The sequence below is a fragment of the Pholis gunnellus genome, assembly GCF_910591455.1.
Source record: "Pholis gunnellus genome assembly, chromosome: 3".
Classification (NCBI taxonomy): domain Eukaryota; kingdom Metazoa; phylum Chordata; class Actinopteri; order Perciformes; family Pholidae; genus Pholis; species Pholis gunnellus.
Window position 1 is genome coordinate 22633148 of NC_136529.1, and position 13972 is coordinate 22647119.

At 45.6% G+C, this 13972-nt stretch overlaps 1 protein-coding gene across 1 annotated transcript; it reads right to left on the reverse strand.

The window, feature by feature from the left end:
• Positions 1–1432: 1432 nt before the first annotated feature.
• On the reverse strand, positions 1433–13341 carry zhx3a (zinc fingers and homeoboxes 3a). Its single transcript, XM_079186464.1, has 3 exons — positions 13061–13341; positions 2122–5032; positions 1433–1573 (listed from the first exon to the last, which is right to left on the reverse strand). Exons 2-3 carry the CDS (start codon positions 4833–4835, stop codon positions 1540–1542), a joined length of 2748 nt encoding a protein of 915 aa, XP_079042590.1. The 5' UTR covers positions 4836–5032; positions 13061–13341; the 3' UTR covers positions 1433–1539.
• Positions 13342–13972: the final 631 nt, after the last annotated feature.

Consider the following 13972-nt stretch of genomic DNA (forward strand, 5'->3'; position numbering starts at 1 on the left):
CCTAATTCCTATTCACTCCCTGGTGCAAGGTGCCCAGCAGTGATGAGACGTCGCTGCTTGGTGAGTATTCAGTTTATTCTGTAAAGATTCAGAAGTGTAGAAAGGATGATACAACAGTGCTTCATGATCAGACCATTTCATAAAAGTTTTAAGTGATCATAACACCGTAAGTCCAGATTCCATTTATCTCAAACCAAAATAAATTTGTAACATTCGACACAAGTGCATACACTGCTGGTAGGAGATCGACCTCCAATTTCACTTTGGATGGTATAGCACCGTTCTTAGCTATTAGCAGCTTGACAAAGATGCAGCTTAATAGGATTCATGTAGTGACTGTATGTTTATATAAACACAAGAAAATTCAGAGGAGAGCAAAGATCTCCTCATTTGGCTCTCTAGCTAGCACAATATCTCACTCTGTCAGTGTCGAGGGATCAAATTGATAATTTTGCTTTAAACAACAATTTGCCAGTAACAATTTGATACAATTACAGCTTAAAGTTAAACATCTCCAAGTGTACAGAAAGCAGCACAAGATTTTTTTTTTTCTTTTTTTTTTTTCACAGATATAGACGAACAGTGACCATTGATGCACTGACTTGTTCTTTTTTTTTTTTTTTTTTTTTTTTTCTCAGGACAGCACAGTAGCTGGAAAGCAAGGTGATGGACAGACAGGTCATATAAACACATGGACAGAGCTGAGTAAGGCAACGTTAGCGTGGCAGGCTTCTCTCTGTTCAGTTTGCAGGGCAGTGCAGTGTATTGATCTTGACGGAGCTGTCAATACCTTTGCTGTGGGGCAGTGTGATTTTTAGCATTGCTGTCTTCATTAGTGCATTGTGTGTGTGTGTGTATATAGTCTCTTGCGTGTAGCTGAACTGCAAAGTGATCACCAACATTTATACAGATCTGAATAAACCATGTTTGATTGCATCTGGACTTACAGTGACTATAGAAGAGTAAATAGAATTGAAAAACCAAATAACGGAAAAAGTAAAATTCAAGGCAGTGCTGAAGTACTGGTTGCTAAAAAAGTAAAAAATATCACAAAGCCAACAATAACATTTCCTTGACACATCGTTTGTTTGTCCAGTTGGTACAAACCCTCTTTAGTGCAGTTTCAATCATATATATATATTTCTCCCTCTGACCCAACAACAATATCTCTCGGTTCTATCCTATCTTCCCTCATTCAAGTCAGTTTTCCAGTCAGTGTGCGTCTTTTCTCGTTCTTTTCTTTGATCCCTCGTACTGACCTCATTGTGCACCCTCCCCACACAACCACAAAGAAGCATGAAAGGCTTTAAACATCACAGGACTCAAAGGTGAGAAGTTCTTTCTTTTGACGATGGCAGGAAGTGATGGAAGAGGAGGAGGAGGGGTGGGGGGGTATTCACAGTTACAGTCAGAGTCCAACGGTCCAGCTACAATCACATCTGCTGTCATTATGAACACTCTTTTTTTAGACCACGGCCAGGGGAGCAAACCAGCCTTTAAACGTCATGTTCCTCTGGTGAGACTGGGCCTGCTTCTTCATCACACCTCCAGCAGCTCCATCCTCAGGCGGTCCCTATCGGCAACACACACACACACACACACACAAAAACACACGCAAACGCAACATGCACAAATCGTGAGGACGTGATACGAAAGTTCCTATTGTATTACTGTTGTACAAGTGAGGCACTTCTTGGGAGGGAGCCTTGTAAAAAAAAAGACGCCTGTGTACGGGTTAACTCTTGGAAATCCATCTCACCAAAGACAATCGTCATGATTTATTCACGTATATTAGCATGCGCTCTCAATCTATAATTCAGCGGCCCAGACTTCAACTTATCTAAAAATAGCTCCTTAAACACAGACCTTTGATTGCCTGAAAAAGCTCCTCAGCATGAGCACCTGTACACACTTCTCCTGCCTCCTTTTTACTGTACATCACGCAACCACGACTACAAACAACAAGCTGTCATGCTTTTATCACTTCCCCTGACTTTGTTGTCTTGATTGTTAAATAGCACTAAGCTGGTAAATTATCGCAAGGCACTGCGAGTGAGAAGTGTATCTTACTTTAGGGAGCTTTTATCACACTTTGTAATTCGAGCATTTGGACTGAAGTACCTGGCCTGATTGGCGTCAGTCTGTTCAATGAGTGACTGACTGGCCACTGGCTGCTGGTGGTCCTCTGCGCTCTCTGACCAGGAATCCTGCAGGACTCCCGGCTGCGCTGACTCCTCAGCTCGGCCTCGCTCGACAATCCCCTCGGACCCCATCAGACCCAGCAGCGGTGAGTATGAATCCTGCCACACAACCCGCTGCCCCGAGTTCAGTCCTGCTTCTCCTTCAAGGTGCTTGTTCACGTCTGGCTCCAGGAGTTTCTTTTTGGCCGCTGGAGAGTTCTTCGGTGACTCGGCTCCAGCGTCTCCGTGGCTCTTCATTTCCTCCGTTACTGCGGGCGGTCGTTGATAGGTGTCCAGCCACTTCAGGTGTCCATTCTTGTGACTGTACCGGCTGTCGCTGAACCAGCGCACCACCTCTGACTTCGGAAGGCCCGTCTGGACGCTCAAGTCCTCGTACTGCTGACTGCTGGGCCAGCGGGTGTTGAAGAAAACCTGCCGGAGGATGTGCAGCTGCTGGGGGGTCTTGTTGGCCCAGGGGGGTGAGAAAGACTGCTGAGAAGGAGACACCTCAGTTATGTCAGACTTGTGATCTTGATGTACAATCTCAGATGTAGTATCCGGTTCATTCATCTTCACCCTCTTGAAGCTGATCTTGATGGGGTCAATTTTCAGCTCTGGGCAGCTTCTGTCCCCAGCAAACGGGTCCTCGTCGTTGATGAGTTGCTGTAAGATTGACATACCTTTAATAGGAAAGTCCTTGTTGCATTTACCCTCATCTAAAATAGATGAGCTGCTTTTTGTAATGATCGTAGTGCTGGTGTTTTCAGTTGGGGATTTGCTGGTATGGTTCAGGTTCGGGACATTGTCATTACAGGTAGTACTGGGGTATTCATCGCTAATACTGCTGTTGTTGGTCTTGTGGGTATTGTTGTTGCGTTCGTCGTCAGGCTTCGCGGCGTGGGCCTGCTCTTGTGGACTGATGGTGCCACTGTTACGATTGTTAAAGGTGAAGTTGGATTTGCTGGTGTTATCGATGTTCACTTGGCTCTTGGTACCGTTTGAACCTTCCAATCCGATCGGTAAACTGTTGCTTTGGGCATTTGCTTTCCCGTTGGTGTTAGCAACACAGTGCTCATCGTTATTGCTTATGTTGGTAGAGCAAGTGGCGATGCTGTTGATGCTGTTGATGCTGTTGGTTGGGCTGCTGTTATGCAGCAGTTTCCTGGTGACCGTCTCACCACCATTACTACTGCTGGAATAGCTGCTAATGCTGCTGCTACTACTGCAACTACTGCTGCTACTGCTGCTTCGACTGCTGCTGGTGCTACTGACACAACCACTGCTTCCAGCCATGTCCAGGCCGAGGCCATTCCTCTTGTCTGGCTCCACGGTGGGCTGAGTATTCTTGGTCAGTACCTGTGCTGTTCTGACTATGGATGGAAACTTTGGGGGAACAATTGGAGTAGAATACGAAACCCGAGTGACATGTGGGTTTGTTGACATGCTCGTTTGTGTGGTTGTGACTCCGCCAGGCCCGGTTTTCATAGTGCTGTAGGGAACTTTGGCCATCTGAAAGTTTGGTCCTTTTGAGCTTCCATGGACAGTGTGGTGGGACACAATGTGATTCACGTGCCGGTGTGCAGCAGGTTGCTTTTGGGGTGCTCCGCCCTGGAACACTGTGTTGAACATCTTCCTCCTGGCCTCTTCGATCTCTTCAGGAGACCAGCTTATGCCCTGCTTGAGCCTTTGGGCAGTGAACCACAGTTTGATCTGCTCCTCTGGGAACTCGGAGACTACCGTCAGGTAGCAGAGTTCGGCTTTGGTCGGGTAGGGGAACTTGCCAAAGGATGTCTTGAGAAAGCTGCTGGTGTCCATGGCGGCATCATAGGTGGGGATGCTGCTGAGAGGGATCATCACCTTTGGAAGGTCTTTATTGGAACCAGAGGAGGGGGGGGAGTAAAGGGAGGGAGTGTGCTGGTGAAAGACTTGGTTGGACACTGTCGTTTTAATCACATGAGCGACAGTGGTCCTCGGCATAGCCGGGGCGCCAGAAAGACTGAGAGCCCCGTTTTGGAGTTCAGGCACATTTGTCAGCATGCTGGGGTCTACATCCTTTCCAGTGTCTATCTTCCGTACCTCTACGGTGTGAGAAACCACAATCTTTTTGTGTTCCCCCTTGGCTTTCATCATCTTTGCAATCGGTGTTTTGGTGAAGGAGATCCCAGATTCTTTGAAGACTTCTCCGCTGTCTGTGAAGAGGCTTTGCTCCACTGTGGTTACTCCATCCCTCTTGTTGACAGTTAGGGAGGCAGTGACCAAGCCCTCCATTATCTTAGGGTGGGCATTAGCGTTATGCAGAGCCAGAGCCTCAAAGCGGACAACTGACACCCCACAGTTCAGGCAGTAGAAAGTGGGCTGAGCCCTGAAGTCTAAGTGGCAATTGTGCATGTGATCCAAAAAGTAGTTCAGATCTCTGGACTCGAAACGGCACTTTGAACAGCTGTATGTGCCTCCTTTCTGCACCTCACTGCCACAATCGGATTTGGAGGAGCTGTGAGAGAAATGGCCAGACTCTTCTCCGGAGATGCTGAGTATGCTGTCTTCTGGGATTGTTGGTAGGAGATCTGGTAGCGAGCCCAGTATGATTTCCTCACGCACATGTTTGGATTTGGATGGTATCATGCAGGGTACAGTGGATTTCCTCTTGCTGGCCATTGTGCAGCTTTGTGTAGATGGCAGAGTGAGTGATTGCTTGTTCGGTATGATGAGAACAGAGGGCGGGTGGAGAGTGGAGAGGGCTGAATGGAGTTTAGTGTCATGGACCAGCCACTATGATATCACAGTGTTGCTTCATGCCCTCTGCCACGTCCGGACTCCTGTCACATGGACAAGTTTAACAGCTCCCAGGGAACCTGTGAGGACAGAGTACAAAAAAAGAGCGACATGTAACTCTCTCAGCCCATTTTTAGTTCAGTCGTTACGGAATAAAATGGCATCGTCAAAATTACTAAAATGAAAAACATGTCGTGTATGGATAGTTTTATAGTCTCTGCTTTCAGAAAATTAAAAACATGAAATATTCATAAATACATACTATAGTAAGCTGGGTGTAGAGGAAGCTAAAAGGCCCACACAGGGTTGTAAGTGTAGGTGGAGATTCAGTGTGATAAGTGTAGGTGGTATTTATCAGCAATCACAGCTCTAAAGTAAAAGAGCCTCTGGCTTTTCTTTCTTTCTTTTTTAAATCCTTTTGCACCTTTTGCATTATGCTAATAATCGAAAATGAAGGTTACATTAAATTACCATAGTGGAAGAAGTAAAGTGGATCTAGCTCACTAGACACATTATTTTTTAATTTGGCTTCAGACTTGGTGAACAACATTACGGCTGATTTCCTAAACGTTGAAAACTATTTAACACTAAATACATGAAGGACATTTGCAAAGTAACATAATAGAAACCTTTTAGTTCACAACATCTACACACTCCTTCTATCAATGCAGCCTGTCAGTGTTCTGGTTATTTACTTGGATTTACAGACTTCTGTCTAGCTGTCGCTTTTAATGAATTCAGAAAAAAAAGAGCATGAAAATCAGAAATGACAGTCTAATCCACTGTTGCCATATGTTTGGACTCCTCTTGTTAGTGATGGCACGTGTCCACATAATTATTTTTAGTAAAGCTAAAACATAATAATGCCGTTTGGCACCAAGACTAAAACTAAAGTTAATATCACATGAATGTGATGTGTTATGTTTGAATCTGTGTTATTTGTTGCCAGATGCCACCTGCTTCCCTCCAGGAAAGAAACAATATCAGTAAATAAATATCATCCGCAGACTACTTTGGAGATTTTGCACCTATTGAGTGGGATGCACTTCACCACTCACAATTGCTAGTGCCGGGTGTATCTAACCTTACCAGCTGTTCCTCATTGTCTGCAGCAACCACAAATATGCAGAAATATGCAAACAAGTATCTGTTTGTCTACAAAAATATTTGCTTAACTTGTCTTACCGGTATAATTGTTTTGAATAATGTGTTTTTTTTCTATCTTATATGATTAGGAATTGTCACATGGGGTCGTGATGTCTTGTTTGTCTTTGGTTTGATATTGTAAAGCAGACATATGAAGGTTAAATGACTTTACTGGAGAGATCGAGCATTTTACTGCCACACTTGGATGGGAGCCATATGTTTTACATTGGACATTACAGTGTACCTTCCCGGCATAACGTAGTGTCAAGAAGAGAAATCAGGTGACGTTGTGTGTGTGTGTGCGTGCGTGTGTGTGTGCGTGTCCCAGCAGTCAGCCAACAACAGTACAATTAAGGGCCTGGAACATTCTCATAAGGTCTGAGAAGGTTATTGCAAACCTATTGAAGCTTTTTACAAGCAGCAGGCTTAAACGATTTTATCCTTCACATGTTCAACAAGCAGCATGGCGTCGCATGCATGCATACGAACACAATCCCCAGATCACTGGGTGCACAAATCCATTAGCAAACCACATCCCCAGGCTTTCTCTTCCCATAAAACTCCAGTCATGAGGATGGATACGGTGTCTGCAGTCTTGCAAGATTTCTCCTCTTTCTTCTCTGCATTATGTAGTGAAAAACATGCCTCTACCAAAGCCACAAATATTTAACAAAGCTTATAGGACAAGACAATGGATACGCTCCAGCCAGTGTTTCATTAGCGATTCAGCTGTTTTTTAATATTCATTTTAACACGGGGAAAGTACAAAACATGAAAACAAATGAGAAAAAATATCAAATTGAAGATGTAGCGCTGCACTCACTGCCCTCGGCATGAACCTTTGACACACACAGATTTTATATATCATTTTCATCTTCCTTTCTGAGAGTGAAGAAGCACTGATGTGTGACACGCAGCTGAAAACTAGTCTCGTCCTATCACCATCTATCCATAACACTCAAGCTTTACCTTCTCCAGCAAACGTATCATTCTGAGGAAAACATCAGCTGCACCAATTCAACCCTCATACCACCCAAAAACCTGGTTTCTGTTGAAATCCAGCATACCTCAACATCTTGTATCGCGTTTTGTTGCAGGCAAAGTTGTTACAAAGAATACCATTGCTCATACTTTCAACACATTCTCTTCTGTCAGGCTGCATTTGTACACAGTGTCCTGCACTTTTACAGACCTTCGTTTTTACTGCATCCGCGTGCATGTTCGCCATGGCCCGCTGTACGGTAAATAAAAGATGAACCTGTTCCAGAATTAAAACCCTCACATGACTGGCCAACAGTACACGCTGATCCCAGACAGTATCCTTGTATTTACCTCTTTTTTTTTTCTTTCATTCCTACTGACGGCTGTTGCTTTCTGACAGAAAAAACTAAAACAAAACAAAAAACTAAAACTAGGTCACCAGCATCTTATGCAGTAATCCCAGTTCACTGCATCCAGACGCGGGCATGTGCTGTATGTTTTGCCGCCAGAGAGGTCATGATACCCTCTGACGGCACACTCGATTAACCCCTGTTGAGGACACGGGCGTTCATTGAGTTTGTACCACTGAACGAGGGATTTAGGAGACGGCTTTGACGCGGCAGAGCGACGTAGTCAGGCACATCTGAAACATCTGTGTGAGAGATGCCATTATGCTATAGAACAAATCAGTGTTGGCTTAGTTTAGCTGCGCTGAAGAGATTCATTCTGTTGGTATCACGGACAGCGCGCCGTATGTCGGGATGTTTCAGAAAATATAGTGACTGGTGAAGCAGCCCGTCGGAGGGGAGGGGGACGCCGGTCTGAGACGAGACAGACGCCGTACAGAAAGCTCCCCTACCCGGAAAAACATCCCACTTCCTGCATGAGAAAACCCAAGACAAGCCAAAAGTTGAGACAGGTTACATAAAGAATCAGGTCACCTATCAAAAGAATGGGCTGCTTTATCTGGCGAGCGAGACGCGCAATCAGACACAAGACAAGGGCTTCCCAGACAGGGAGCCACTGAATGGTTGCCTCTGAAAAGCCCGGCCTTGTGTTTCAGCGACGAGGTAGCCAACGCTCAGACGATCACTGTCCCAAGTGTGTCGTATGTCCTCGCACTGGCACTGGATCTGTGGCACAGGGGGAGGAAACTCTTTTCATCTCAGCGGACCAGGGGAGTCGTATCTGAAGTGAGGGAAAGTGGCAGAGCTCTCAGCTGTGCTTTCTGGACACCCACGCTTAGCGCAAGCAGAGGGGCCTTGTTCGCCGGACTAAAACCACGTCTGCACCATTCAACTTTTCAAAAACAAGCGTTTCAAAACAAATGGGATTAGGCTAGTTTAAATTCTGATGGGATTTATACGCTCCGCCTCATTTAATAGCGGCTTTAAGATTTACAGGAGGGCCTCCCTTATGTGCTCTTACACTGTCATTTCCATGACAATATTATATTTACATCTCATTAATATTTAATTATATTCTTTATACTTTTACATGGCAAACAGCTGAGTGCGCTGCTCCCATTTCAGCAAACCAATTGAAAGAAAGCAGCATGTATTCCCTTTCATCACCCCATAAACTGCTGCAGTAATTACAATATTACAACCTGAAAAACATGCCCAATCTACAACGAGCTGCTACCAGCGGAAAGGGAGGCGAGGCTGCAAAGTGGTTACTAAACATTTAAATTTAATTCAAAAGAGTCCACTGATTCAGACAGTCCCAGACTGTTGGGTCACCTACAGTTGGCATTAAACAGAGATTGGTGTTTTTGTTGTGCCACCTGTCACATGAATGAGAATGTGGAGGCTGGAGGAGGAAGAAGGACAAAGGAAGACAAAACTCAGACGTTTGGGAGGGAAGTGAGAGGATGACTGATGATGATGACAGGCTCAACTGTTTCAATATTCCTCCCCGCTGACACCTCGTAGGCACACACACTCCTCACACACTCCCTCCTCACCTCCGCAACATTTAGCACCTGCACCGTTCTGAAAATCTTTCTCTTTGAAATGAATAACTGGCAAGGAGTCTCTTGATGCGACAATCGGAGAGAGAAAAAAAAAAAATAATAAAAAAAAAAAAAAAACGGGCATAAATTCTCTCACTTTGTGACAATATTTGTTTTGCGTATAATTTGCTTTGACAGTGATCCACGGCTGTATTGAGAGTCTGCGTCAAAAATCAGCACAAAAAAAAAAGGCCCTGCCATCCGCTGGGGATTGGGGCAGAGAGGGGGAACTCCTGACAGATGCATTTGAATGATCAAAAAATCAGTTTAACTGGAACATTTTCTACCAAATGTCCATTAAATAGATTAACGTCATGTGAGTGGATCAGCTGGACACCCAAATATAAGCCAGAGACAGAGAGCAATTACTGTCTTGCACAGAGAAGAGGTTTGGGAACAATGGCGCCTCATTTATAAAAGGAAACGTGATCTAGCGCTGGGAGCTTTTAGACGGCTGACTGTCGAATCGTGATTATTCCGTTTCTAGCATGTCTGGGTGTCTCCTGTGTCCATCATGCCGCCACGGTGGACTAATGTGGGTTTTTATTGACATTAAGGGTGGACAGGTTTCAGTTTGGGGACATCTTTGCGCGTGAATGGCACTGTACGCCTGCCAGCATCAATAAGTGTCAGGCTCTAGTGTTACGTGTGCTGAAAAACAATTCAGACTCATCAGGGTCCTTAGCACAGTGCTAAGACAGCACAGTGCGGGTCCGCGCCATCTTCACCGCTTGTCCAGCTGAAGACGTGGCGTGCCTTCAGTTTGTAGTCTGCCGTCTCCACTGCGGGCTCTTCTTAATTCTACATGGGTGTGTTTGTGTGCTTATTAGTGTCTGAGATGAAGGTGTTGTCAGCCATCTCGTCCTCCTCCTCCTCATCACACACACACACACACACACACACACACACACTCTCTCCCCCCACCCTCACCTCCATGACTGCAGCCTCGTCCACTGGGAGACCGGTCGGTGGTGCCACTCATGTGTTAACATCGCCATGGCAACCCCTCTCTTCCCCTTGCCCACCATGCCACACACACACACACACACACACACACACACACACACACACACACACACACGGCGGAGTCACTTGCCCACACCCACCAACCTCATGACACACACATACACACGGAATTCCCTGGACAGCATCCGGTGCAGGACAAACTTAATCCACATGCTCTGCCTGTCATCTTTGAAAAGTCCATTCATGGGTCAAGTCTCTCTCAGATAACTTTGGGTGAGGTCCGAAACAATAACTGGACTTCTTTTTGTTTTTCTCAATCAGGTCGTAGTGACACGAAAATCCCAGCAAAAGAAAAACCCTGTTCTTACGTTTATGACCGCGGCTGATGAAAGCAATCATGCAGCTGTACCAGTCAGTGTTATTGTCTCGCTAAATCAGCGCAGTGGGCAGGAGACTGAGGCGCTACAGTACGTACCGACTGCATTCTGCCTGTCGGAGCATCGCTGGTGCGTGGTCCTGTTTTGTGTTAGGGGGGGGAACGCTCAATGTTGTGATCTTACATTGTTTTCCCAAACCCTTCTATATGTGGCCCAGATGAATGACAGACAAATAAACCATGGTGCGCAGAGGGAGAAAGAAAAAAATCTGAGTCATGCACCCTTTTTAAATCACTTTTGATGAATAACTTCTTCAGTTCTGTAGCCAAGACTACAGGCATTCATTTGGCAACTTATGAAGAAAAGGAAGAAAGATGGCGGCGTACCGCACATTGTACTGTCCATCCTAAAATGGCTGACATCACAGCCTACTATAACTGGCAAAGCCTGGCAAATGCCAGCTCCCGCTGACCAAACCTTTCTTGCATGGGACAGAGAAAGTGGCAGGGGCTCTTTCCCCACTAGCCACTAGGCCCCCCCACCCCCAACCCCCCACCCTCTCAGTGCTGGGGCATTTCTTTTGGTTGGAACTGTGCAAACATGCTGTTTTAGTGAGGCTTTTGAGTGGTCTGGGCTTCGATGCGGCATTGGTCCAATGACAAAAGCAATACCCAAAAGGATGAAAGACCCAAATGAAAGTGAACCTGTATAAAACGTCGTCCTTTCTGGTTGGAAAAATAGGAGAATAGGATTTGTGGTTTCGGAGAATTTTTTACGAGGATTATGAGGTATGCCGCTATCGTGAACGCTTGTTTGCATTAAAAAAAACGGCTAGAAAATATATCCGGCTGGCCCGAAGATTAGATTGATTTTCGTCTCTGAACTCAAGGAATGTTGCATTCTCCATGTAAACTAAATCTGCAAATCATGACCATATGACCTTCCTCGGTATTCTCTGGCAGGGGATTCATTTTGAGCTGTGGGAGGCACACAAAAACATCTACAGTGTTGTTAGAAATGAGAACACCTAAATCCTGAAAAGTACAGTAGGTATACGAGGGGTGGCATGAGCAGAGAAGGGAGAGGGGAGAGGGCAGTCTTGGCCCACTACATTGTGTCTGTGTATACAAACACTCCGCTGTGGCCATAATGAAAACTGTGAGCTGTGCCTAATTGCAGGGAGTGAGGGATGAAAGGCAATATGCCTGGCCTCATTAGAGCAGTTCCGAGAAGGGAGATGGAAGACCGTTCCCAGGGATCCACAAAGGGAATTGACATTCCCCCAGTGTAAGCGTCCTGCTGGAGTGAAATCCTCCACACACACTGAACTCACCGGGCCGAGCTGAACCCGATCCGCACAGCGAGAGCTCATTTACCTTTTGTTTGTCCGGTCATCACACACGCCTGAAAATGAACTATCATCTGCTGGACTCTACTCCACACTGGGAGTCACTCTCCACAGTCCAAACACCTACACTCTCGGGAAAAACCTCAGCAGCAGAAGCGTTGCACGGTCATTTCCATGACCTACATTATATGTGACAAGCTTACGTGGTTAAATGACTGAAATAAATTCCAAAGATGACCAATGCCTGTCTAGCTGGCTGCTTGAATATTATGGGGTTGACTCTTGTGTTATGGACACTGGACTCACACATGATCGTCAGAGGCAACATTAGTCAGCACAGAGGTCCCTCCCCTAAAGGCAGAGGGGAGACACATGGCATTCAAAACTGGCTCAATATTTATGTACAGATAGAAAACGTGACATACAAGAATTGATCTTTTTTTATTCTACGCTTCACTGATAAACTGATAATCCACAGTTTGCTAAATATCTGCCTGCTCCTGAAATGAGCAGTTTTTCTTACTGTACTGTATATATGTTTCAGTGTGTGTGTGTGTCTGTGTGTGCGTGCGTGCGTGCGTGCGTGTCGGGCGGCAGCAGCACATGTTGACAGGAGGAAGAGGAGGAAATGAAAGAAAAAGAGTCCTATGCATAGAAATACAGGCCTACCTTTCAGCTCGGGCAAGTGGGAGAAATGTGTAGCGAGTGAGCGATCAATAGAGGAAAATTGATACTTGGCGTGCAGTTTGAACATCTATGGACTCGGAGGCTTCTTTAATCAGTCGTTAAGTCTGCTATAGCACTGTGTTCAGAAGTCTTTCACAACTGTACAACACTCACACTCACGGCACAGTGGGGGAAATACAGCGCGTTGTGCAATAAAATAAGCAGATACGCCACATTGTATAGCGCGAGAAGGAGCGCAAATCCAGCCAGACGGAGGATCGGTTGTTGTAACTGTAACAAACTGACGAATTAACCCGTTTCACTCCATTCACAAGGCTGTGGGGCAACACACTGCCTCGGAGCCTACTTGCCAATGCCGATCTGGCGCTCTATAACCTTAATGAATATTCCCAAAAATCCTCCACCCCCCTCCTCCACCTCCTGTCGCCATTTTATACATTGGCGACTTCATATAAACTGCCTTGACTACAGCACCAGATGAAAATTCAATATTCAGTGGCGAGGCTTAATTTCAGTAAACAACTTTGGAGATCGCACCTCGCCAATAAAGAGAGGTATTCGCGTTCTGGAAGAGTAGATGTGTCCTTACCTCAACAGTCGGTGGGAAAAAATGGAATCCGACATTAATATATCAATGAATAATATTGGATTAGCTCCGATCGTTGCGTTTGGAGAAGAAGAGGAGGCGTGCAGGGGGTGGGAGCTCTCCTCAAGTGAACCCCGGTGAACTGGCGTGAACCCTTCAGTGACCACGGCAAGGTACATTACCTTACATTACCTTTCCACCCCTCAGCCACACTGTATGGAGACGGCAAAACAACTATGGTCGGCAGTGCAGGACGAGGCAGCTCCAAAAAAATTATAGCGAGTGTAGCCTATTTCCTATGAACACGTGATTCGGAGCGTCATCCAAAATCCAAAAGCCCTTTCATCTAAAATTTTGGAGAGGGGCGGGGATGAGATGGGGATGTGTGTGCGAGTGTGTGTAGAAGGGAGGTGTGTGTAGAAGGGAGGAGGGGGGAGAGGGACGTATACTGAGCCCAGTGCACATTTGGGTAAGTCGTTATAGGGGTAAGGGAGTGCTCTAACAGATTGGGTTATACATAGCTACAATGGCGCCGCGGAGCAGGCGGAACAGATGGATTGTATTGTGTAAATTCGGGATATGACTTTAGGGATCTGCCGTTTCAGTGAGATTCAGCAACCAAAAGGTCCTCTTAATCTTAAATAGGTCACATGTTGTTGTTCTTTTGCAATAGAATGCTGCCGTTTTTAGGAAAAAGAATCTCATGATCGTTGTGGGAATTGCCATTTAAAGCACACGCCTATTAGCCCACCGGCTTAAAATAGACTTTTACGCACACGCGTAAAAGTGGTAGACCATTGACGCAGATGAACAGTAAATGTAGCCTAGTTGTACATGTCCACTTTCATAGTTAAACATAAGATGCCACTTTTTCATTTGATAGAATCACCAATATTACTTATGTATTTTTGTGCA